The 27,636-nt window shown below is 39.8% G+C and overlaps 1 protein-coding gene across 1 annotated transcript in view; it reads right to left on the bottom strand.

The window, feature by feature from the left end:
- The window catches only part of LOC132826225 (paladin-like), a 119,262-nt gene that overhangs the window by 34,359 nt on the left and 57,267 nt on the right, over window positions 1-27,636 (bottom strand). Inside the window, exons 15-17 of the mRNA XM_060841908.1 lie at window positions 20,930-21,070; window positions 18,229-18,300; window positions 15,025-15,165 (exon numbers count right to left, since the gene is read on the bottom strand). Of these exons, the coding sequence (XP_060697891.1) occupies window positions 15,025-15,165; window positions 18,229-18,300; window positions 20,930-21,070 (354 nt within the window). The remainder of the gene's footprint in view (window positions 1-15,024; window positions 15,166-18,228; window positions 18,301-20,929; window positions 21,071-27,636) is intronic.

The raw sequence follows: 27,636 nt of genomic DNA, 5'->3' as shown, positions 1-27,636 counted from the left end.
AATCCCAAACTAAGCTAGTCCCACCTGCCTGAGCCTGACCTGTATCCCTCCAACATTTCTTCATCATGTACTTATCTAAGTTGCTTTTAAACATTGTATCTATACACATTCATCTCTTCCTCTGGAAGTTCATTCCACACACAAACCACTCTCTGTATAAAAAAAATGCTGCTTATGTCTTTTTAACGTCTTTCTCCTCTCATCATAAAAATATGCCCCCTGGTCTTGAAATTCCCTACCTGCCGTTGACCTTATCTATTCTCCTCATTATTAAAATAAACTTCTATAAGGTCACTTCTCAACCTTCTACACTCCAGTGAAAACAAATTTTGAATTGTATGCATTTAACTGGGGGTGATAGTTAAAGTTGATTTTTAGGAGACATAAATATTGAATTACATATAGAACTTCACTAGTTGGACTCCTTTATATAACCACAGCTAACAAACAGTTCAGTGATATATATAAATCTGAAATCTAATTAGCTAAATAAAACACATTAAAAACAATCAAACTAGTGACATATTGGAGATGCAGCATATGTGAGCTGTTAGACAGCAGTATGATCCATAGCAATCACATCTGCATTTCAAGGAAATTTGGCTCATCTTTGATGAATTGTAGTCAGAGCTTTGAGCACTGTGATGCATCAGGGAAGGGGAAAGTTACCAGGACACCATTGTTCCAGGAAACAGGCATGTCCCTTGTTCTTACTTATGCAAAGTCAAGAACATGAGGGTGTGACTGCAAGTGAGGCAGGTATGAGGATCCAGAAGTTAGCAAGGATGAAGCTTCCAGCCTGTAGTTGTCCAACAGGGTTGAGATACTTACAACTTGAATGCAGAAGAGCAGGGGCTGCAGAATGGATAAACAAAACTAAGCACAGCACCATGATGCAGGGAACCAAACTGCTGATGGAATGTTAAAGGGAAAGAGTTTGTAGGGGTTTTTAGATTTAGGGGTTTAGATACTGTACTCTACAGCTGACTGTGTGAGTCCAGAAGGCTCTGTCTCTTCCTCAGTATGAGGATTAAAACCATCTCCAGGCTGCAAAAGAATTTTGGGTGGGAGGGCAAGGATTCAGTTATTGTAGTACCAACAGCTTGGTAAGAAAGAGGTTCTGCTCAGGGAGTATTAGCAGTCAACGTCTAAATTAAAAAGTTGGACCAGAGGGGTAATAACTTTTGAATGACTGTCTGAGTCAAAAGAAAATTGGTGTAGGTTAATAAGAGTGATTACAAGACAATTGAATACCATAATAATTTTTAATCCAACATTCACCAATCATAAATAAGAATCTTACATTTAAAGAAATCCAATTGCATAGTTAATGAAAGGGAAACTAGCTAAGGTGGATTGACTATTGAGTCTAAATGGGATGGCAGTAATTAAATATTAGGAACATTAAAAATAATTCAAAATAGTCAACAAAAATAAGTTCCTTTGTAATATAAAAAAGCTCAGCGGAAAAGATCCGTTTCTGGTTCGTAAGGTGATTAAAGATTTAACATTTCAAAGAATAGTGGTAGGTTTGAAGATTGGATATAAGGCCATATATTTTAGAAATCACCAATGGAAAATCAATGTGTTGACAAAAAGAAAACTATAACATGAAAATAAAACTAAATAGGATAATAAAAGCAGACTGTAATAAATTTTGTACATGTATATAAAAGAAAGAGAACAGCTAAGTGTCTCTTAGCAGTGATTGCAGGAAGAATTATGATAAGGAATGAAGAAATGGCAAGACATTGATTATATATTTTCTGACAACTCCCCAGGACTTGTTGGTCTATGTCCTACTGCTCTAAAAAAATAGCTGCTGAAACGTGAATGCACCGGCTATGGTTTTCCAAATTCTCTAGATTCAAGAATGTTCCCAACAGTTTGGAAATTGGCAAATCCAATACCGCCATCCATGAAAGGACGGATCACGAAAATGCAGATGGACAAGCCAGCTGTCCTGATGTCAGTCGTTAGGAAAGTGCTGAAGTCTGTTGTTTTTAAGATTTATTATTATTATTTTAACAATGCACTTCAGAAAGCAATATATGACCACACAAAATTAAAGATAATTATGCTAAAAGAGAAATCCTGCTTGCTTAGATTGCCAAAACATGCTTAATAGGGTGTGACACAAAAATGTAGTATGCAAAATAAGAGGCTTTGGAGTTGGAAGTAATATATTAACATGGGTGGAGGTAATGGACAAATGGGGCTAAGTTGGAAGGACGGAACTGTTACAAGGATCAGCTGCTGGGTTCTTAGCTATTTAAAATCTACATTAATGACCGAGATAAGGGTCAAAGAGTAATGTTTGCTGTTGATACAAGCTTGGTGGGAATACAAGTTGTGAGGATGAATTAAAGAAGCTGATAAGAAACAGAGATTGATTAATTGAGTGAGCAACCAAGTGGCAGCTGAGTACAATGTGGTGAAATGTGAGTTCTTTTAGCTTTACAGTATGAATGTAAAAACGGGATATTTTTTAGAAGGCATAGAAAACTTTGATGTACCTATATAAGAAATGCAAAAAAATTTGCATATAAAAATTCACAAAATAGCATGTTGTCCCTTATGGCAAGGGAATTGGAAGGGAAGAGTAAAGCAGTCTTCAGAAGCAATGCAGCAAACCTTCACTGGGATGAAAGGGTTGCCCTGTGATTAGAGCTGAACAAATTGTGTCCGTTTTCTCTCAAGTTTAGAAAAATGAGAGCTGATCTCATTGAAACATTCAAGATCATGAAGGCTTGATAGGTTAGATAGCAAGGTGTTGTTCCTCCTGGATAGGGAGTCTAGTACAAGGGGACACAATTTCAGAATAAGAGATGGATCAATTAGAACTAAGGTTTCCTTATTTAAATAGTTATGAATCTTTGCAATTTTCTGCCCCAGAGAGTTGTGGATATTTTATTGTTGAATATATGTATTGCTGAAATAGACAGATTTTTGGTCTCTCAGAGGATCAAAGGATGTGGGAGCAGGCAGGAAAGTGGCTTTGAATTTCATGTTATACAGTGCCGGAACAGAATATAGAACACATTTGAATTTCATGATTTTTGTATTTAGGAATTTCAGGTAAATGTATTCAAATGTTTGCATCTCTGATTATATGATTCTAAAAAACAAAGTATCTAAATCTATTCAGTATACATTATACCCAGTACAGTGGTTCTGATATAATGCGATAGTTCCATTCTCATGCAATCTTGTATTATAAGAAAATTGCACAGTAGCCACCCTGTTTAAACTAATGAGGCCGGAATTGCATTTTAGCCAATACAGGTAAGGAAAGTTCATGTATTACAAATAATGCTCTAAATTCTTCAATCACATTTAAGCCAATTCGTGGTGAAGAAATGTGCGTTATATCAGAACGGACTTCATTGCATTTATTGGTTTGTAATCTGTTTTTTGCTGAAGATTTACTTCTGTCTTAATGCATACAACTGAAGAAACAAATGCAGTATGAGACTTGAATCTAATAGACATAATTAATAGCAAGGTCAGTGACCAATACCTCAAACTGTTTCATCTCTTTCTTCCTTCATGGTAGATGCACAGGTGAGATTTTGAAACATTTTCAGTGAGAATTGGAAGAAATAAATAAAGCACAAACTTAAATTCAAGAAGCACCTTTCCTAACCTCAGGGTGTCCAAAAGCTGTTTCAAGCAAATGTTGTAGTATAGCAACTCATTTAAAATAGGAAACAGCACAGCCAATTGGCAATCAGCAACTTGCCGTAAACAGCAATGAAATAATAACCAAATGATATTTGTTGAGGAAAAGATACTGGCCATGGTAGATGCCAGGAAAGCTTCCTGTTCTGCTATGAATTGTGCAATTCAATCCTTAATGTCTATCTGGGATAGCTGACTCAATTTAATGTGATTGTGAAAGGTGACACCGTCGATTTTCAATTTAGATTAGTGCCCAAGCTTTTGGAGGGGGGATTGACAACTGAACGGTCAGAGGTGAGAACGTCAAGGCTGGCATCATTTTTGCCACAAGTCCACCTCACGTTTTGATCCTTCAGTCTTGCACAAAAGAAGCTCTTCCATGGCATATCTGCAAGCTCCAAACCACCCAAAAAAAAAAGTTTGTGAAGAAGTATTGTCCTCTCAAAGAGTTTAACCTTCAGTAGGACTTAGCTGCAACTGGAAAGGGATGTGAAAAACTAACCTTTTCTCATGCAAGACTAAATACTGTCTCCAGGTTAAAGGTGGTGTCTATTTTGACTTCAGGTATTGTTATGAATCAATGTCTGGAGAAAATGGCCCCTATGTCCTCCATTCAGTATCTTCAATGGCCCCGTGAGTCACACAAGATCACAATACAATCCTATGTACACACTTGCTTCTTTTGTAAATCACTGTGCCCTCTCGTGCCCTCTCATTCATGGAAAATTTTATGAGCAAGGATTGCTTCTCCCTATCTATTCTATCCAGACCCTTCTTGATTTTGAAAGCTTCTCAAATTTTCTAGTGGCCTTCTTCAATCCATTCTCATAACTGAAGGTTCTCATCGCTGGAACCATTCGTGGAAACCTTTATGACAATCTCTCCAATGTGGTCACATCCTTCCTCTCGTGTGGTGCAGAAAATTGTCTAACAGATGTCATATACAAGAACAGCATCAATTGTTCTTGTACTGTATGGCCTGTTAATAAAGACTGTGTGCTTTATGAAATGGTGTGTCCAACTTCAATGACCTATGCGCATATATGTATACACACACACATATCAAAGTCCCTCAGCTCCTGCACCCCATCAAGGAATGCACACCTTTTAAGCACTAGTCCAGGCCTCCAGCTCACTCATTCAGTAGCATTGCCGCTGTACTACTGCCCTCATTAATGGAGCTGATTCAACTATAAATGAACTCCAAAGAATTTGCTGACCTCTTCTTGAAAGAAAAACATTTTCTGCTTTTAAATTTCAATCTTTTAACTGCACCAAACATACTTTTGATTCCTACTTCACAGGACGCTCTCATCACAACTGAACCATTGACTGTTATCAACATAGTCAACATCTGTTGGATTAATTTTCATGTGTGAAAACATTTGCTGACTTCAGTGAGTGCAGATCCAAAGTAAACCACTGCGCCTCATAAAAAGCAACTGAAGCACAGGGCCTCATTCAGGGAAGTAGTGTTAAGGTCACGATAAATTATGGGGATGATTCAGAAAAAAAAGTACAGAGACAGTCAAAGATTGATTATACAGGGTGCTTGATAATACAATTTACTCTTGTAAACCAAAGCAAAATATTTCATTCAACACTTGGCCAGAGGACTGGCTTTTGATTCAACAGGGCAATCTTTAACTGAAATGCAAACAAAAAAAATCTATAAATACTTAAATTCCTGTTCGAAGGAAGGACTCAGACCTGAAATATCACAATCTATCATTTCCCTATATAGATGTTAACTGTGTATTTGCAGGCATTTGCAAAACCTTTTTGATTAGTTTGGCACTCAGATTGTGTATTGTGCAAGGTTTTGTTAGTGAACAAGTAATCCAGAGGTCTGGACAAATAGGGGGGAGGGAAAAAGGAAAATCTTGAATTGATTTAATGTCTTGGCATATCTAAATGTATATTGCAGCCAAAAGAGTATTTTCAATTGCTTTAGGAGGGGATTCAGCAGTCAATCCTGCAACCAGAACAGAGACAGCACAGTGCTAGAAACAACAATGTAATGACCAATTAATCTGTTTCAATGAGATACCAGAGAAAATTCTCCTGTTTGGTCTTAAATACTGCCAGGTTACGAGATCACAGTTTAACCTCTCATCCACAAGATAGCACCGCCAACAGTGCAGCAGCTCCTCACATTGTACTTGCATTGCCAATTTGGGTTATGTGCCCTCGTGTTTTACTGGGGCTTTAGCCCACACTATTATTATTTAGACACAAAAAATCTTGGTAATCTAGGGAATAAAACAGTTTGAGGGTCTAAAGCAATTTTTAAAAGAAATCTGGAATTAAGAGATTCATCTTCCCTATATGTGATTCCAGTCCCACGCCAGCATGATTGAATTATAACAAACTGCTGTGTATTTGGAGGCTACATGGACTAAAAAAACAAACAAACCTGTCTAGAATAGTGAACATGGAGCTGACAACCACAAGAAGACTAGTGGAAATTGAAGAGTAAAGCGAAATCCGCATAGCTAAAGCTGGAAAAATGGGGGCAGAGGTCACAATCTTTTGTTTCTTAGTCCTATTTCTCAATCTGGCCTTGCTCCACCAATCCGTCTGTCACTTAATCTTTCCTGCTCTCCACCATATCATATTCACTGCTGGTATTTTCCCAACCTTCTCTTTTCACTTGCTCAAAAGTTAATTTCTAACTATTCCCAGTTCTGATGAAAAGTCATTGGTGTTAAATATTCATTCTGCCTCTCATTCTGCAGATGCTGCCTGAACCCCTGAATATTTTCATTATTTTCTGTTTTAGTTTCAGGTGTCCAACATCCATAGTAGAGCTAACATGGAACTAAAGTGAATAAGTGGTGAACTCCAATGCGATGTGACATCTACAACTGTGCAAAACTCATTTTATCTGCTGCCCATGCAGGATGAATCCTCCAGTGAAAATGGAGTGTGTGGAGTAACATTGCCATCTATAGGTGTGGTAGAAAAAACAGATGGGATGAAATTGGTCATCATCGATTGGAGAAAATGGACAATAAGGAATGGTCACTAATGTTACGCTTGGTCTGGATTTGTTTTCCATTGAAGTTCAATGTGCTTCTAAAAGGCTACTGCCTAATCTATACTGTGAGCCAAGATCAATAATATTCCCATTGGGAGATTAAATAGGATAGCCTGTGAAAACAAGTACAGAGATTGTGATGCACAATTAACCTGTGACTTTCGATTGTAATGCAGACAGCATGCAAACTTCATGCTGTCTGACCTACTGTGCTTTTCCGGCTTCACATCTACTGACTCTGGCTTCCAGCATCAGCAGTCCTTACTGACTTTGTGCTACCTGCTCATTTTCACAATCTTGGTGGAGAAGTTGGATAGAAAGAAAGATATCCTGTATTCAAAGAAAGGAAGGAGGCTTTCCAAATAAAATTTCAATGAAAGTACTGACCATCCCCAACGAGGTCTTGCTTGCAAAATTCACAACATAATGCCCAATATCAGATGTGATTTCATAACTACATAACATTGCTACATAATCCTAAGTTTGTGAAGAATTATGCTGACATCCAACTTAAGGTTGTCGGCCAGATGTGTAGCATGGCACACTGACGTGTAAAACACAAAGCTCTGTTCCTCACAGAGAGAAAGAACATGTACATATGAGGCACCTGTTTGAACACAACAAAATGAATTCTCTAGTTAATTTCTCAGGACAATGTATTGGCCAATCACAGTCACCCTGCCTGATTTAAAACTTAAAGGATCTGTTTCCACATTAAAAGACTCTGTGACTCTATCTTATGTGACAATCCGACTCAGACCTAGCCTGCATAATGGCATTGATTGAGAATATAACATGGGGACAGGCATGCTGTCATAAAGAGGTAAGAAAGTATTCGCCTCTCCCATGGAGCTAATTCGATTTTCATCTCAGCACTAAGCCTTTTTGTGTCACTGGTGACTCAGTCGGTAGCACTATCATCTCTGAATTATATATTCAAGTCCCACTTCAGAGCTAATCAAGGATAACAGCTCAGAGCAGGATTGTGCTGAATGGATGGAGTTGTTGCCTTTTGGATGCGATGTTAAAACAGAACTCCGTCAGCTTTTTCAGCTGGGACATGAAAGATTCCATGGCTTTAGTTGAAATAAAAATGTCGATATTTACCCTCCTCTTTCAATATCACTAAATCAGATTATCTGGCCATTATTATAACTCGCCATGCCTGCATTGATAGGACCTGCCAAGCCCATGACTGCTAGCAAGGACAAGGGCAGCAGATGAATGGGGTCACTACCACTAGCTTTCCCTCTAAGTTCTTTCCAGCTGCACAGATCTCCAAGGTTCATTGTCAGTAGAATTGTCAGGGACCAGGAGACTATACCACAATCGGTATGCCAATGCCAGTTGCCATGTACAGAATCTTGAAGCATCTACAGACATAGCTGTGCAACTGAGAGGAAACGTTGACCACCACCTGCAAGTTTTCTTCCAAGCCATGCACCATCCTGACTTGGAACTATAATTGACATTCCTTCACTGTTGCTGGGTCAGAATACTGAAAGTCCCTTCTTGACAACACTGTGATGAACCTACACCCTAAGGACTGGCAGTTCAAGAAAGTACTCATCACCACCTCCTCCAGACCATAAATGTTTGTCTAACCAGTGATGCCCAAATTCCATGAAGAAATATTTTAAAATGCTGGTTGTGAAATCTTTCTATGTGCAAATTGGCTGCCACAATTTCTACGTTTAGTGATTGCAATTTAACAAGTGCTTCATTGATTGCAAAGCACCTTGGCATGTCCTGAGTTCATGAACAGTGCGAGAGAAAGACAAATCTTTCTTTCTAATACCAGCTAAGAATCAAATTGAGAATGGCTGTGGATTTTTTTTATGGCTGTTTAATAATGGCTGTTTTACTATCATTCCGAATATTTAAATTGTTTCCCATGAAATTGCATACATCACATCATAGGCAGATAATTGAAAAAAAATCAAAAGGAGATGTTTAAGTTAATTACAGGATGGGGAAATGCAGGTCCTTTTTTTTAGGATTGTGTTTTTCTTATATAGTCAAAGGGATGTTCCCCACTTACATTGATGCATTGTTTTAGTTAAATTATAAATATAACAAATAGTTCAATTTATAGCCCAGTGTTCTTGAAACCAATTCAATTTCTGGATTAGTTCAACAAATCAGAAATTACAATAAAATTTGTTTTAATCTTTAGGCAAGTGCTTTCTAAGGTTAATGATTAACGAGTTTTGAGAAGATTTGTAGCCCAGGTTGAGGTTTTAGATGTAGGTTTGCTCGCTGAACTGGAAGGTTCATTTTCAGACATTCTGTCACCATACTAGGTAACATCTTCAGTGAGCCTCCAGTCGAAGCACTGCTGATGATTCCTGCTTTCTATTTACATGTTTGGGTTTTTTTGAGTTGGTGATTTCATTTCCTGTGGTGATGTCATTTCCTATGGTGATGCCATTTCCTGTTCTTTTTCTCTGGGAGGGTGGTAAATGGGATCCAAGTCAATGTGTTTGTTAATGGAGTTCCAGTTGGAATGCCATGCTTCAAGGAATTTTCGTGTGTGTCTCTGCTTGGCTTGTCCTAAGATGGATGTGTTGTCCCAGTCGAAGTGGTGTCCTTCCTTCTCATGAGTGCAATCAAGTTTGTGAGACATGATTTCCCAGGCACAAAGCCATGTTGACTATCCCTAATCAGTCCTTGTCTTTCCAAATACCTGTCCCTCAGGATTACCTCCAACAACTTGCCGATGTCAGGCTCACTAGTCTATAGTTCCCTGGCTAAAATAAGAGACAGGCAAACATTTGTGGACATCTACTTCCTGACAGAGTCAAGAGTGTGGTGCTGGAAAAGCACAGCAGATCAGGCAGCATCTGAGGAGCAAGATGATGTTTCAGGCATAATCCCTTCACCAGAAATCTAATTAATGGCAGCATGATAGGGGCAATGTTTTCTTATATTGGCAAAGATAATATCTACACCTCAAATACTATACCTGAAATACTGACAAGGGATATTCCACATCCACTTGAAAGTGTAGATGTGGCATAAGTTTAACTTCTCACCTAGAGGACTGCATGTCTGGTGTTGCAGCTTTCCCTCAGTATTGCACCAAGGTGTCATTTGCTTTAGAATCCCTACAGTGTGGAAACAGGCCATTACCCTACATTTACCCCTGACTAATGCACACAACACTGAACACAATGGGCAACTTAGCATGGTCAATCCACCTAACCTACACACCTTTGGACTGTGGGAAGAAACTGGAGCACCCAGAGAAAACCCATGCAGACACAGGGAGAATGTGCAAACTCCACACAGAGAGTCACCCAAGGCAGGAATTGAACTTGGGTCTCTGGCACTGTGAGACAGTATTGCTAACCACTGAGCCACAATGCCACTGAGATGAACAAGTGTCTGGTGTGGGAAATACAACCTTCTAATTCAGACTATTACTATTGACCTAAGGATTTTAGTACCATATTAATTCTCAGACATCATCATCCACCTCCTCCTCACATGATACTCAGTTACTTGTGAAGATGTGAATGTTTTATTGGAGCAATCTCAAGGCTTTTCCCGGAACTGTATTCATGCCTTGAATGTCTCCCTGTGTTTCCATAGCCAGGACTGGATACTGTACCTAAAGTGTTGTACAGTTGAAGCTTGACTTTCTCTGGCTTGTAGTCCCTAGACACACTATATCTGCTTTGTTACTTGCTCTACCGCAGTGATGGTTGATTTTATGAAGAGTAAATGTTTCTTCTCCAATACATTGCATGTTGCAGCCCTGGGTCAAACACCTCTATGGGAGCCACCTACACTGGTTGACTGTACTGGGCGTCAATATACTTTAACAATATCCAGGACACTCAGAGAAGAGGAAATGAAGGCAGCACAAATACACACAGAAATTACTCTAACTTCATAGAAACAGAATCTGGCAAAAGTTGAAAATTGAGGAACAGCACCACTTCATTAAATTGGCTGCTTTACAGACTTACAGGTTCTATATTGAAATCAATAATATTTGATTGCATTCACTGCTCCTGTTGGTTCAACAACACGTGCTACCACTGTTTAAGGAGGGTGGTAAGGACAAGCCAGTGAACGATAGACCGGTGAGCCTGACATCGGTGGTGGGCAAGTTGTTGGACGGAATCCTGAGGGACAGGATGTACATGTATTTGGAAAGGCAAGGACTGATTAGGGATAGTCAACATGGCTTTGTGCATGTGTCACAAACTTGATTGAGTTTTTTGAAGAAATAACAAAGAGAATTGATGAGGGCAGAGCCATGGACATGATCTATATAGACTTCAGTAAGGCAGTCGACAGGGTTTCTCATGGGAGACTGGTTAGCAAGGTTAGATCTCATGGAATACAGGGGGAACTAGTCATTTGGATACAGAACTGGCACAAATATAGAAGACAGAGGGTGGTGGTGAAGAGTTATTTTTCAGACTGGAGGCCTGTGACCAGTGGAGTGCCACAAGGATCGGTGCTGGGTCCACTACTTTTCATCATTTATATAAATGATTTGGATGTGAGCATAAGAGACATAGTAAGTTTGCAGATGACACCAAAATTGGAGGTGTAGTGGACAGTGAAAAAAGTTACCTTAGATTACAACAGGATCTTGACCAGATGAGCCAATGGGCTGAGAAGTGGCAGATGGAGTTTAATTCAGATAAATGCAAGGTGCTGCATTTTGGGAAAGCAAATCTTTACACTTAATGGTAAGGTCCTAGGGAGTGTTGCTGAACCTTGGAGTGCAGGTTCATGGCTCCTTGAAAGTGGAATCACAGGTAGATAGGATAGTGAAGGCGGCATTTGGTATGCTTTCCTTTATTGGTCAGTGTTTTGAGTACAAGAGCTGGGAGGTGATGTGGCTGTACAGGACATTGGTTAGGCCACTGTTGGAATATTGCATGCAATTCTGGTCTCCTTCCTATTGGAAAGATGTTGTGAAACTTGAAAGGCTTCAGAAAAGACTTACAAGGATATTGCCAGGTTTGGAGGATTTGAGCTATAGGGAGAGGCTGAACAGGCTGGGGCTTTTTTCCCTGGAGCATTGGACGCTGATGGGTGACCTTATAGAGGTTTAGAAAATCATGAGGGGCATGGATAGGGTAAATAGACAAAGTCTTTTCTCCGGGTTGGGAGTCCAGACGAGAGGGCATAGGTTTAGTGTGAGAGGGGAAAGATATAAAAGAGACCTAAGGGGCAACCTTTTCACGCAGAGGTTGGTATGGGTATGGAATGAGCTGCCAGAGGAAGTAGTGGAGGCTAGTACAATTGCAAAATTAAAAAGGCATTAAGATGAATAGGAAGGGTTTAGAGGGATATGGGCCAGGTGCTGCAAGGAGGGACTAGACTGGGTTGGGATATCTCGTCATCATGAACAAGTTGGACCAAAGGGTCTGTTTCTATGCTGTACATCTCTATGACTCCATATCATTTCAGTTGCACAAAACTGTAATCCTTTGCTATAAATTCTGTGTCTTATGACCTTATATTCCACAACCACTCGATGAAGGAGCAGTGCTCCGAAAACTAGTGCTTCCAAATACACTTGTTGGACTATAACCTGGTGTTGTGTGATATTGTCACCCCAGTCCAACACTGGCTCCTCTTTATTATGTTGGTTGTGGCCTTTTCTTCTGCTGTTGTTAATTTTTCTTTCCTGTTTTCTCTCTCTTTGCTTTCAGGATCCTGTCGATCATACCTCCTCTCACCACATCTTTCATTTTTTTACCGATCCTAGCTAACACTACCTTTGAGCTTGAACCCTAAATCCCTTTGCCTTTCAATTTCTCCTGCTTTTCACACTGTCACCCTTTCTTTTTGTTGGTTTTCTGGTCTCCCTCCCTTTTCTGTTGTAAGCACATGCCAGCTTATGGCACTTTTATGAACTGCAGCAAGATAATGCAGTTTGCTGCCACAATCCCCTTCAAGTGTAACAAACTACAGTGCCAGCTTGGTCCAGTGTGGTCAAGCAAAACCACATCCTGATCTAATTAGAAGAGTCTCCTATGGTTAACATTTTAATATTTAGCATTGGATTTGTGATTGGGTGAAGTCAATACCTGGACATTTCTTAATATTATTAAGTGGCAGAGGAAATGAAACAGCACTGGATATTATTTACATCAGTTTTAGAAAATGGTTATTCTTCTTAATTGCCCGACATTTGAAAGGACGCTGTTCAAACTTTGAATGAGTCTGATTTCAAACTTTTGAGGTGTAAGAAATATAATGGCAAACAGCCCTAGGATCCACAATTTCCTGCTTCACACACTGTATTCCAACAAAGTGTTCGATGGACATGTCACCCACCAACAATTACAGTTTGTATTTATTAGGATTTTAAATGTAAAATAAGTCCCAAAGTATTTCACAAGAATGTTAACAAAAACAAATTGCCACCAGGCCTCAAAGTAGATATTAGGGCAGTTAAGCAGCATACCAAAGGGAAGGAGAAGAGAGGAGGAGAAAGGAAGAGATTTACAAAGGGATGTTCAGAGTTTAGGACAGCCAAAGACATAACCCAATGATATAGCCATTAAAACAGAAGTTGAAGATTGAAACATTCGATGAGCACAGATATTGTCAAAGGATATTAAGAGCAGAGGACATTATAGTGATATTTCTTCACAGAGTCCGTTAAATATTATCGCCACCTCAAATGTTGGGCTCTTTGTTATTATCCAATAGTTTAATTATTGAATGCTGTTTGTTGCACTGCTATGAGAGATTATGATTGCTTTGATTTTTTTTACAGACAGCAAGCACCTTTTATTTGAAAAAGAACAAAAAGAGAAACCGGGAAACTACTGAGCAGTTAATCTCGCATGAGGAGTAATTAAAATGCCAACACGAATTGTGAGGGACATTTTAACAGGGCACTGAGAAAAAATAATTAAGCAAAGTCAGCATGCATTCATGAAAGGGAAATCATGCTTGAAAATGTTAATTTTCCAAGGACATAATCAGTAGAATGGATAAGTGGGACTCAATGAATATTACTTGATTTAGATTTTCAGGAATAATTCAAAAAGTTGCACACAGAGGTTACCACAAGGATCAATATTTGGGCCCCAGCTATCTACAATCTACATTCATGACTTTGAAGAGGGGAAGGATTTCAACACAGCTGTAGATAACCAGAAAATGTTGTCACGAGGTGGCCATTTTGACCTTTCATTGACAGTTTTTCAGACTGGAGGCCTGTGACCAGTGGAGTGCCACAAGGCTTGGTGCTGGATCTATTACTTTTCATCATTTATATAAATGATTTAGATGTGAGCATAAGAGGTACAGTAAGTAAATTTGCAGATGACGCCAAAATTGGAGGAGTAGTGGACAGCGAAGAAGGTTACCTCAGATTACAAAGGGATCTTGATCAGATTAGCCAATGGGCTGAGAAGTGGCAGATGGAGTTTAATTTAAATAAAAGCGAGGTGCTGCGTTTAGGCAAAGTAAATCAGAGCAGAGCTTATACACCTAATGGTAAGGTCCTAGGAGTGTTTTTGAACAAAGAGACCTTGGAGTGCAGGTACATAGCTCCTTGAAAGTAGAGTCACAGGTAGATAGGATAGTAAAGAAGACGTTTGATATGCTTTCCTTTATTGATCAGAGTATTGAGTACAGGAGTTGGGGGGTCATGTTGCAGTTGTACAGGACATTGGTTAGGCCACTGTTGGAATATTGCGTGCAATTCTGATCTCCTTCCTGTAGGAAGGATATTGTGAAATTTGAAAGTGGTTCAGAAAAGCTTTACAAGGATGTTGCCAGGGTTGGAGGATTTGAGCTATAGGGAGAGGCTGAACAGGTTGGGGCTGTTTTCCCTGGAGCGTCGGGGGCTGAGGGGTTTATAAAATCATGAGGGGCATGGATAGGGTAAATAGACAAAGTCTCTTCCCTGGGGTGGGGGAGTCCAGAACGAGAGGGCATAGGTTTAGGGTGAGAGGCGAAAGATATAAAAAGTGACCTAAGGGGCAACCTTTTTACGCAGAGGGTGGTATGTGTATGGAGCTGCCAGAGGAAGCTTATATAGTCCAAACATAGAATGAGGCCCTGTTATTTTGGTGGTCAAGTTTCAATACTGGAAAAGAACTAGCACCTGAAACAATCATGCACTTTAGGAATCAGGAGTTAGGCCCCGTTCCGAATGAAGCCAGAAGTTAGGTAAAGGAAGTGAAAGTCAACCCAAATGTGTTCATTTAATAAATTGATAAAACATCAGAAAATAAAAAAGTTAACAAATGAAGGATATTGGCAGAGAGGGACAGCCCTATTTTGGAATACAGGAATGATAGAAAACGTGTTACCTTTTTGTATGTGTTGATGATGAGCTCTCTTAAGTGATGCATCATGGGAGTCATTGAATCACTCACTGCATCAAGAGCTCTGTCCACTTCTTTCTTCATCTCACTACCATTTGGAAGAAGACGAACCAGATTAAGAATGGCCTATGGGAAAAATAGGTGTAGATAAGGAGAGGTGTTGGACTAATGGTATTATCACTGGACTGTTAATCCAGACCCTCAGATGGGGGCCTGGGTTCAAATCCTGCCATGGCAGGTGGTGGAGTTTGAATTCATCTGGAATTTAGTGTGTAAAGATGGCAGTGAATTGATTGTTGAGAAAACCTGTCTGTTCACTAATGTCCTTTAGGGAAGGAAACTGCTGGCCTGTGTAACTCCAGACCCAGAGTAATTTGGTTAACTCTTGACTGCCTTCTGGGTAATTAGGGATAGGAAATAAATGCTAGCCTAGCCAGTGATGTCCACATCCCATGAATGAATATAAGAAAAAAATAAAGCATGGGAATTATTTTCTAACTTTGCATTAATGACAATCTTCTTCCACTCTTTGTAGCCATATCAGCCAATCTTGGGTATGCTATTGGTTCAGTGATTTGTACTTACAATATCACCATTTTAGAGTTGATCCAAATCATTAAATATTATCTTTCCTCTACTTACAGAAAACCATTGCACATGGCAAGAAATCATTCAGGAGAGTTCAGTCAACCCATATATCTTATATTTTCACATTTATTTTGGCCTTTGAGATCCATTGGTGAATACATTTTTTATATTTTTACTTTATTTACAGCTTCCATGTGGTGATTGTATTTTTATGTATTTATGTATTTTTTATCATAACTGTATTTTTTCTTTTTTAATATGTGCATGGCAAGATTAGATGTAGTCCACATTTTATTCAGCTTTGGATCCCTCATTGATCTAACTGACTGCCTGAGAACTGTAGCAATCGTTAGAGCACAAGTTGGATCAGGCAGCTGTAATATATCATGTTTCAGATGTACAGTGGTTTCACATGGAATTGTTTATTACATCCTCCAGAGTGAGAGATTCTGTTAGATGTGCCTCAGAGACTGTGAGGAGAATTTTCCCCTCCCTGGTTTGGCATGAGTAATGGAACTCATTGACTTTAGCCAGGACTTAGGGGTTGCCAGACTCTGCATGGGTCACATTGCCTTTTAGAGCACAAGGGTCATCAGTGCTCAGTTACAGGTTGCCAGCCTCTGTGCTTTGTATTGATTTTTATTACAGAGGGACAGGCATGGTGGGGAGTAAGAAACTGTGAAGAAGGTGGACATGTCTCTGTAGGAAATCCTGCCATGTCAACATCACAGCTGCAGCATGTTCTGCAGTTTACATGGCAAACATTGCACATGTGTTTCATTCAAAAATTACCTGTCTGAGAGTGAAAGACGGTCAGCCCTTTGTATGGTGAAGGCAGACAACATTTAATCAAGGGAGTAAAATCCCTGGCACTCAAGACACTTGTCCAAATCATTACCAGGAGGTTGTTCATGTTCAGGTAGGAGACAGTGAGGATTTCAGGTGCTGGATATCACAGTTGAGAGTATGGTGCTGGTAAAGTACAGCAGGTCAGGCAGCATCCAAGGAGCAGGAAAATTGACTTTTTGGGCAAAAGCCCTTCATCAGGAATTCATGGTCAGTCAAGCACTTGGTCCTACCAGAGTCCAGGGATCCATATCCTTGCAGATCAGGGAATGGGCCATGGTCTGCCCTGCAAGTCTAGTGCAACTAATCTGGGGATGACAGGTGGGTCATGGGGGATGCAAAGGAAACATCGGTCCAGGAGATGTGGCCAACAATGGTCAGGAGTTTTATCAGGGAATGGTCCATGAAGTCCTTGGAACAGTAAGTAATGTCAGCTCAGGGATAGGCTTCATTGTATTGGTTCAATGAGGAAATGGTGACAGTGAAGAGCAGACAATTGGATGTACTTGGGCTTGATGTCACAGTGAATGGGGTGGACTAGGATTCAAATATGTTACAGGAACTCTGGCCTCTATGAAGGGAGAGTGTAAGGTCAACAAGGACATGGGAACCTCCAAAGTCAATGGTCTCTTGGGGTAAGTGGGGACATTGATAGATGTGTGAAGGAGATCAGTGGAAATGAGGGAGGTTGCAATGTTTCCAGGACAGGAACACCGAGGGGAATATGAAGGATGTGGGAAATCCCAGGCAGAGGCAACAAGTCACATACAATGAAACAAAATTCAAACATTGCCATGATAGATCAAATGTCAACTGTACAATATCTTCATAAAATGACTGATGCTGCATGCAAAGGTGCAGGTTAAGTTACTGTTCTCTCTTCAGGAGTAGAATGAAACTTTTGGAATTTAAAGCTTTTCTAAGAGCAATTGCAATAATTCACCACAAATTGTAAGTAACACACTGATTCAGTATTATCAGCCCTCTGGCTTCAATTTGCACTCAGCAGAACTTTTATTGTCCAAGAATGTGCATTTCAAATTATGGACTCAAGCAATCATGACCATTAACTTGTGCACATTAATTGCTTCCTTGTCATGTCAGATAAAGGAATTCAAAAGAGCCCCAGAGTTTTCCATTTCAAAAACACATTGTATAGCTCGCTCTGAGAAACAATGCCTTGCAGCTGCCACATTCACACACTGAACTGTAAATATGTAAAGACATGGATCTGCAATGTGGAAGGGAGCCTTATCTTTAACAGTAATGGGGACAGGGGGGGTTACCAACTTGGCTTCCTGGAAGAATTTGATGCCTCCATGTAGCATGGAGGAAGACTGCACTGTGTCTGGTGTTATTGGAAGACTTTGGGTATTCGATCCCAGGTACCTCTAGATCTAGAGATCCAGAAACTGTGAGTCTGTTGCCTGGATGCATACCCATGCTCCTTGGTTTTTACTGCTGCTGGCTTTGGGATCACATACAGGGAGTGTTTCCTCCTGGGTCCATTCTTACCTGTACAGTCATATCTAAAAAATATTCTGTATTAGCTTCTCTTCCCATTCCTGTACAATTAACTCAGATTCTCTGCCATATTCTTAGCTTATTTTTCGTTGTCTTCGATATACTGCCACTCCGCGGCACATCAGAAAACACATTTCTGTAAACTGATTAAATCACATTATACCTCTCTGTCTATCCTTTCAATTGCCAATTTTATGAACAATCACATTCAAGAATACTCTAGCTTCTTACCTCAAATTCACCCTTCGTATACTTGGCATCAGGTATGCTTACCATATCCTCCACAAAAGGTTCTGGAAATCCCTAAGGACAGAAGTAATATAACTTGAGGTTATTTCAGATTAAACAAAAATTGCATGGTACAATGAAGATATCACACACAAAGGTCTGTATTTACCTTCCTAGCTCAAGGAGTTGGAACAATTCCCAGCACTGTAAATGTGAACCAGGAGAAAGTGCACGGAATCTTTGGATTTTTGTTCCTGGGATGTGGAGGCAAGTGTTAAGTTACGACTTAAGTACTATGCAGCTCCACCCTCCATCACGCTCCATTGTTGGCCTATACCAACCTAATATCAACTCAAACATCCTATACATCATTCATTGTCATTCCACCTACCAGATACCCAGTATCTACCATGGGTAGACCCCAGGACTCATGCTAAAATGAAATAAAATAATGTTCTTACGCTTGTATTGAATAATTCACTATTTCAGAAAATGTCTCATAAGTAAAAAAAAATTATTCACTACATTTAACTCCTTTTAATCCTTTATAAAACAAACATTGGAATTTATTGTCCCACTTTGAAGACTCTATCATGTCTTGGAGTTGTAAATAAAACTGTAATCTGATAAAAACCCACAGTGATAATGAAGGTTTGTGAAATCTGTCATGTCACAATAATTCTACCATACATGAATAGAGAAAAATAGGTGGTTTTTCCAACAGAGTGAAATTGTTTTTAAAACAAAAATTTAAAAAGCTGTTTTGAATGCCTTGACAGTTCCTCTTGACAGCTTAATTGATAGTTCTGTTCACAGCTCCTTTCTCCATCTCTGTTGACAGTTCCAGTAACGTTTTTGCACTTTAAGTGAAGTTGTACCTTTTAAAAACCCCTCAAAGGGCTCCTTTCCTCTCCCAAAGAGAAGCTTACCACTCCTAAGGTCACCTGACCATCCATGGCAAAGGGCGCAAAGACCATAACCAAAGGTGCTCCAAGATGATAACCAAAACGGGATCTCACTTCTCCTAAACTGTATCACACTTCAGGATGACATGGTGGCTCAGTAGTTAGCACTTCTGCCTCACAGCACCATGGGGCCTCAGGTGACTGCCTGTGTGGAGTTTGCACATTCTCCCTGTGGCTGATGGGTTTCTGTTAGGTGCTCCAGTTACCACCCACAACCCAAGGATGTGAAGGCTGGGTGGATTGGCCATGGTAAATATGAGGATAGGGTGGAGGCTGGGTCTGGCTGGCTGTTTGGAGGGTCAGTGCAGATTTGATGGGCCTAATGACCTCTATCTGCACCATGGGAATTCTGTGATTTCTCCAAGGAATTCCAGTGGCTTTAAACCGTCTACCACCTAATCTAAAGTGCACAGAAGTGTTGTTTTTGGACATCCTACCATAGAAAATCAGATTGGCCTCAGGTGACAGTATTTTATGTGCCTCCATAAACCGTAGATGTACAACTTTAAAAGCCAGCTCAATTTCTGAATGCTATCAACCCTGTTGTGTTTGAGGCAAGTCTTCCTGTTTTGGAAATCTGGAAGTATTTTCAAAATGATGAAGAGTCTCTTCACCGTTATTAAAAATGTAGGCCACAGTTTTCAAATACAATCCATATGAAAATATTAATTATTGAAAGAATTCGATGAAATACTGGGATTAAACAGAGACCATAAGATATTGAAAGGCTGTTTCTAATGTGTTGGCAAAGGACTAATAAGAAGAAGTCTCTGAAAGCCATTTCGGAGTCACTAATCTATTGGAAACGTAATGGGGGAAATTACAGGAACTTCTTTCTCAAGTGAAGTCTTTCATCAAACTCCTGAGTTGTGCACTGAAGACAGTGACCAGGCTTTGGGGAGTCAGGAAGGTGAATTAATTGCCACAAAATAACCAGCCTATGATTGCTTCTTGTATCCACTGTATTTATATGGTTCATCCCTTTCAGTTTCTCATCGTTTGTAACCTCCAAGATGTGGATGACGGAGGTTTATGATGTTAATTCCATTAAATGTCAAGGGAAAATTGGGAAATTCTCTTTTGCTGGTTGTTGCCGAGAACATTGGTGACCCAGATAAGTGCTTCCTGATGAAGGGCTTATGCCCGAGACGTCGATTCACCTGCTCCTCAGATGCTGCCTGGCCTGCTGTGCTTTTTCAGCACCACACTCTCGACTCTGATCTCCCGCATCTGCAGTCCTCACTTTCTCCTAGTGACACAAATAATACCTGCCACTAGATGTAGTCCAGGCCTTGCTGTACATGGACATGGCATTTCTGGCTCAAGATAGGTACAAATGCATTAGCCTTGTCTTTTGGGGTGATGTTCTGGATTCCTCCATTATTAGGGATGAGGATATTTATGGAGTCTCCCAGCACAAAACTATCTTAACAACAACTTTGTTCGTGATTTGCTGCCTTTCAATGATAGAACAGCTCAGAGTAAGAGATATTGTTTGGTTTACTTTTCTTGCTTTTCTTGTTTAAATACACTACTTCTGTATTGATCTTTATAATCAAGCTATAGAAAATTCCAAATAAAAACAGGTGAGCTCGAGGTTGACAAAAATTCAGGCTGTACTGAAAAATGTAGCTTTTGTATCACTTTGGTAGTTCTTTGCCATTCTAAGTAATAATCCACAAAAAAGAAGACATTAAACACACAAATGTAAAAATGCAATGTAGGAAAGTCTGACTCACGTTAATGTGCCAGGTTAGAAGTAGGCAGATGACCATCCCAACAGTAGTTCTTCCTTTCCCATTGTGACAGTTTAGTATAATAGCACAGTTTTGGTCAGTTGTTAAATGTGATTTCACAACCCTAAGGAAGACATCGAAATCCTATAAGTAAAAGAAAGAAAATTATCAACATGCTAGTCAAATAAATTATTTTTACATTGCAACATAAGAAACAAGAGCAGGAGTAGGCCATCTGGCCCCTCGGGCCTGCTCTGCCATTCAATAAGATCATGGCTGATCTTATCATGGACTCAGCTCCACTCACCCACCTGCTCACCATAACCCTTAATTCCCTTACTGTTCAAAAATCTATCTATCTTTGTTTTTAAAGCTATCAAGAGGTAGTCTCAGCTGCTTCACTGGACAGGGAATTCCACAGATTCACAATCCTTCAGGAGAAGAAATTTCTTCTCAGCTCAGTCCTAAATCTGCTTCCCCTTGTTTTGAGGCTATGCCTGTTAGTTCTAGTCTCACCTGCCAGTGGAAACAACATCCCTGCTTCTATTTTATTTGTTCCTGATGATGTGGAGGAGCTGGTGTTGGACTGGGGTGGACACTTTTGTGTGATTTTTTTTATGATTCTCTAAGAATACCCCCCATTCTTTTAATTTCCAATGAGTATAGTCTCAGTCTACTCAATCTCTCCTCATAAACCACCCCTTTCAACTCAAGAATCAACCTTGTGAACCTTCTCTGCACCCCATCCAATGCCAGTACACCTTCTTCAAGTAAGGAGACTAAAGCTGTACACAGTAATCCAGATGGGGCCTCACCAGAACCCTAAGGCTACAACATAATCTCCCTGTTTATAAATTCTATCCCTCGAGCAATGAAGAACAGTATTCCATTTACTTTCTTAATTACCAGTAGCAGCTGCAATTTTTTGTGATTCGTGCACAAGGACACCCAGGTCCCTCTGCACAGCAGCATGCTGCAATTTTTCACCACTTAAACAACAGTCCATTTTGCTGTTATTACCAAAATGGATAACCTCACGTTTACCAACATTGTACTCCATCTTCCAGACCTTCACCCACTCACTTAACCTATCTATGTCGCTCTGCAGACTTTCTGTGCACTCTGCAGTTTGTTCGACCACTCATCTTAGTGTCATCTGTGAACTTTGACATACTACACTTGGTCCCTAACTCCAAATCATCTATGTAAATTGTAAACAGTTACGGTCTCAACATTGATCCCTGAGCCACACCAGTAGCCACTGATCGCCAACTGAAAAAACACCTATTTATTCCTACTGTTTGCTCTCTGTTAATTAACCAATCTTCTACCCATTCTAATATATTATCCATGATGCTGTGCACCTTTATCTTATACAGCAGCCTTTTGTGCAGTATCTTATCAAATGCCTTCTGGAAATCCAAATACACTACTACCACCAATTCCTCCTTATCCACAGTGCTCATAATGTTCTCAAGGAATTCCAGTAAATTAGACTAGATTTCCTACAGTATGGAAACAGGCCCTTTGGCCCAACAAGTCCACACCAACTCTCCAAAGAGTATCCCACCCAGACACATTCCCCTACCCTATATTTACCCCTGACTAATGGATCTAACACTATGGGAAATTTAGCACGGCCAATTCACCTGACCTCCGCATTTCTGGATTGTGGGAGGAAACCGGAGCACTTGGAGGAAACCTACGCAGACACTGGGAGAATGTGCAAACTCCACACAGACAGTTAAGAATCGAACCCGGGTCCCTGGCACTGTGTGGCAGCAGTGCTAACCACTGAGCCACCATGCAGCCCCATTAAGTAAATTAGTTAAACATGTTCTTCCTTTCAGCTGTGTCTGCCTGATGGGACAATTTCTATCCAGATGTCTTGCCTTTTCTTCCTTAATGATAGATTCAAGAATTTTCCCCACTACAGGAGTTAAACTAGCAGTCCTATAGTTACTCACCTTTTGTCTACCTCTTGTTTAAAACAGTGGTGTCACATTTATGGTTTTCCAATCTACTGGAACTACCCCAAAGTCCAACAAATATTGGTAAATTACCGCAAGCACGTATGTTATTTCAGAGAAGGTTAATTAGGATGATGTCTGGTCTGGAGAGATCAGTGGTTAGAGAACTTTGCTCTCATGAGCAAAGGCTAAATAGATTGGGGCTCTGCTCACTGTTTAGAAGAATGACAGGTGATGTCATTGAAATATATAGGATTCTTAAGGGGCTTGATAGAGTAAATGCTGAGATGTTGAACCTTCACTGAACTGCCTGCAATGAAATGATACCTCTTCTTAAATGAGGGGACGAAAGCTGCTCACAGTACTTCATGATGAAGAGGTGCCGGTGTTGACTGGGGTGGACAAAGTTAAAAATCACACAACACCAGGTTATAGTCCAACAGGTTTATTCAGAATTACTCACTTTCAGAGTGCTGCTCCTTCGTCAGGTAGCTAGTGGGGCAGGATCATAGGACACAGAGTTTATAGCACAAGATCATAGTATCAAGCAACTGAAATGATATATTGAACAAACCTAGATTGCTACTAAGTCTTTCATCTTCTAGAATGGGTTGCAGGGTTTGATTCATTAATATGTTAGTCCCAGAAATTCTTTCAAGTCATATTCCCAAGATAACTTAGGATTTTATTTTTAAAAAGTGACATCTCAATTCTAAAAAATGGAATACTTTTGAGCAATCTAGGTTTGTTAAATATTTTGTATTAGTTGAATGACATCATGATCTTGTGTTATAAATTTTGTGTCTTATGATCCTGCCCCAATAGCTAATTGACAAAGGAACAGCGCTCCGAAAGCTAGTGCTTCCAAATAAACCTGTTGAACTATAATCTCGTGTTGTGTGATTTTTAACACAGCACTTCAGAGCATCTTGTACAGTTTCAATAAGGCTTTACAACTCTTACACTCCAACCTCTTCGAATTAGGAGTTCATGTTCTATTAGCATTCCTGATTACCTGCTGCAATTTGCACAATCTTTCTGTGTTATATGAACAAGTACCCCATGGTCCCTTGGTATTGCAGAATTTTGCAGTTTCTGTCCATTTAAATAAATGATTTGGATGTGAGCATAAGAGGTATAGTTAGTAAGGTTGTAGATGACACCAATATTGGAGGTATAGTAGACAGCGAAGGTTACCTCAGGTTACAACAGGATTTTGACCAGATGGGCCAATGGCTGAGAAGTGGCAGGTGGAGTTAAATTTAGATAAATGTGAGGTGCTGCATTTTGGGAAAGCAAATCTTAGCAGGACTTAATGGTAAGGTCCTAGGAAGTGTTGCTGAACAAAGAGATGTTGGAGTGCAGGTTCATAGCTCCTTGAAAGTTGTCACAGGTAGATAGGATAGTGAAGAAGGTGTTCTGTATGCTTTTCTTTATTAGTCAGAGTATTGAGTACGGGGTTGGGAGGTCATGTTGCGGCTGTACAAGACATTGGTTAGGCCAGTTTTGGAATATTGTGTGCAATTCTGGTCTCCTTCCTATTGGAAAGATGTTGTCAAACTTGAAAGGCTTCAGAAAAGATTTACAGGGATGTTGCCAAGTTTGAAGGATTTAAGCTATAGACAGAGGTTGAATAGGCTGGGGCTATTTTGCTGGAACATTGGAGGCTGAGGGGTGACCTTATGGAACTTTATAAAATCATGAGGGGCATGGATAGGATAAATAGACAAGGTCTTTTCCCAGGGATGGGGAAGTCCAGAACTAGAGGGCGTAGGTTTAGGATGAGAGGCAAAAGATATAAAAAGGACCTAAGGGGAAACAATTTCCTCTTCTGGGGGAATCCACAACATGGGGACTTGATAACCTTAAAATGGGAGATGGTGTTCACCAGTGGGTAATGTTAGGAAGCATTTCATTAGATAAAGGACAGTGGTAATGTGGAATTCACCTGACCAACTGTTGTTGAGACTGGGTCAATTGAAAAGTTCAACATTGATATTGATTAATTTTTATATTGTGTACAATTGAGAGCATGATATAAAATTTCTGAGCTAATAGTATTTGAAGTATGTTTCCATGGAGGTTGGAGGTGGATTCATTGGAGATTTTCGGAGATAATTCATGACATTGCCAATGATTCAGTGAGCCATGGATTATGATCTTTGGAGACTCAAATATGGAAAATGCTTTTCTGAGGAAGTTCTACAGCAACAAAAGCTTCAGTAAGAACATCGGATGTACGAAGCAAAATAACAGAATTCGTTTTTCCTTTCTATCATTATGTAAATAATGAGAAAAAGATATAAAATTTTGAGAGGAACGTGAAAATAATAAAATACATTAAAGCCAAATGAGCTGGAGAGAAATTGCTTATATAAATAGCTGGGAAAAGAATGATTTTATCAGGCAATTTACACTTTCAGCAACCTTTCTGAAGTACCAGGAAAAAATGTAAGGAAAATAAATTTGTAAAAGCAGAATTTTTGTGTATCTGTAAGCTACAATATTTGGTCATGCATTAGTTGTGTGATATGTGGTTTCAGAAAATCAGCTACATTAGGGCCCTGAATAAATTGCTGTTGTACTTAGTGTTCTGGAACCACATGCAAAATTGCTGTGCAGATTACAGTGTGATCAGTTGTGGAGGACATTCACATTGAAAATATACATTTGGCTTATCAAGTTATTGAACAGCTGGATTAAGCTTAAACTTGATTTCTGCTCAGAGCAGAACTGCTGCTTCAGTCATGTAGGGAAAAGAATCTCAAATTACTCAATGGGTGAAGCCCCTCCCATTTTCTGAACTCCATTCCTTGCAAGCTGTTTTGCAAACGTTATGCTGCACATTTTTGCAGCTGCATGATTGATGAGCTGAAATCTAGTAGCTTGATTGTCAGGTAGGCAGCTTTTTGTTTTAACTTACAATCATAGGAATAGGAAACGAAAAATTAAAATCCATGGGATACAGGGAAAACTGGTTCAGTGACAGGAAACAAAGGATAATGGTTGAGGTTTGCTTTTATGAACGGAATAGTTTAATTTGTGACTATGGTCAGCAAGGACTGGTGGGACTGAATGGTCTGTTTCTGTACTCTATGACTGCGGGTCTATGAAAGCAACATTCCATGCTATTCCAAAAGATTAAATTTTGGCTCTCTTGCTGTTAGAATAAAATTTGAGAAGCATGATTGGAAAAGTTTCAGACTACATAATAATTGACCGAGTAATTGTTAATGAAGAGTTGTCAACTGTAGTACGATATCAGCAGTTTGGTTGAGTGGGTGGGAAATGGTGTGATTTAGACTGGAGAAGTGGAAGGCTGTGTGTATGCTGAGGGCAATCAAAGCAAGGAGAAACACAAGAAACAGGAGGGCACTAAGAGAAGCAAAGGAAATGAGAAACCTTGGAGTGCACATCCACAGGTCAGTAAGGTGACAAAGGCAGCATTTTGCCATACTTTCATTCTTTGGGCACCATATTGAATACAAGAGGAAGAGTGTAATGCTAGAACAATGTAAGACACTGGTTAAACTATAGCTGAGACTTTTAAAGAAGTTCTGTTCATTACATTAAAGGAAGGGCATAATTGGTCCAGCGAAGGTGTAGAGAAGATTTTCAAGATTTCTGCCTGGTCTTTCGAGTTACAGGTATGAGGATAGGTTGGTTTTCCTTCGAACCAAAGAGGGCTGAGCAATGACTTAATTGAGGTGTACAAAACATTGAGGGAGCTGGATGGAGTGGACAGGAAAGACCTGCTTCCCAGTTACTGGGAGCACAGATTTATGGTGATTGGTTAAAGGATTAGAGTGACCACGAAATAAAAAAATTTCACCCAGTTGGATGCCCTGGAATTTGATTCCCAGTTTGGTGGAAATGGGCAGCTCATCTAAAAGTAAACTGGACCTGCATCTGAAGCGTTGGAACCTGCAAGGCTGATGGTAAATGAGATTAGAGTGGACAAATAGTTATTCAGAAAGATCGGACATTTTGGGCTGAATGGCCTCTTTCTGTGCTGTAACATTTCTATGGTCCTAGGAGTAAACCATTCAACTCATCAGACTGTTCTGGCATTCAGTTAGATCATGGCTAAGACGTATCTTAACTCCATCTGTCTACTTTTATTCTGCAAACCTTAATAACCTTATCTAAGAATCAATTCATCAATGTCAATGTTGAACTTTTCACTTGACCCTGTCTCAACAGCACTCGGCCAGATGAATTCCCGTGTGCCACTACCCTTTAACTGGTGAAATGCTTGCTAATATCACCTGACAGTGAACACCAGCTCCAACTTTAAACGGATTTCCCTTAGTCTTGGACAACTCCAGAAGAGGAAATAATTCCTTTTATCTGTCTACCCAATGATCTTTTGTCCATTCACAACACTGTAATTAGATCACCTCTTAATTTATTATCTTTCAGGTCATGTGACTGTACTCTGAGCAAAATATTCTCATTATTTTAATCCTTTTATCCTCATTATTAGTCTGCATTGTATTTCCTCTGAAGCCAGAATATCCTACCTGAGCTGCGGGGCCCAGATCTCAACCCAATTCTTTAACTGGGGCTTTACTTGAGATCTAAAATTTCCAGACTGGGCTCTCAAGCCCTTTTGTAACATTGATCAAGGTTCTATTCAACTTCTGTTCTGCAACTGAACTGCACAACTTTAGTCATTTCTGTGCTTGTCTCATCGAATCTCTCTCATCATCTTAGCTTCTCACCATTCAGAAAATACTA

The sequence above is a fragment of the Hemiscyllium ocellatum genome, chromosome 2 (assembly GCF_020745735.1).
Source record: "Hemiscyllium ocellatum isolate sHemOce1 chromosome 2, sHemOce1.pat.X.cur, whole genome shotgun sequence".
Classification (NCBI taxonomy): Eukaryota; Metazoa; Chordata; class Chondrichthyes; order Orectolobiformes; family Hemiscylliidae; genus Hemiscyllium; species Hemiscyllium ocellatum.
This window is presented reverse-complemented; position numbering and strand designations above follow the sequence as displayed.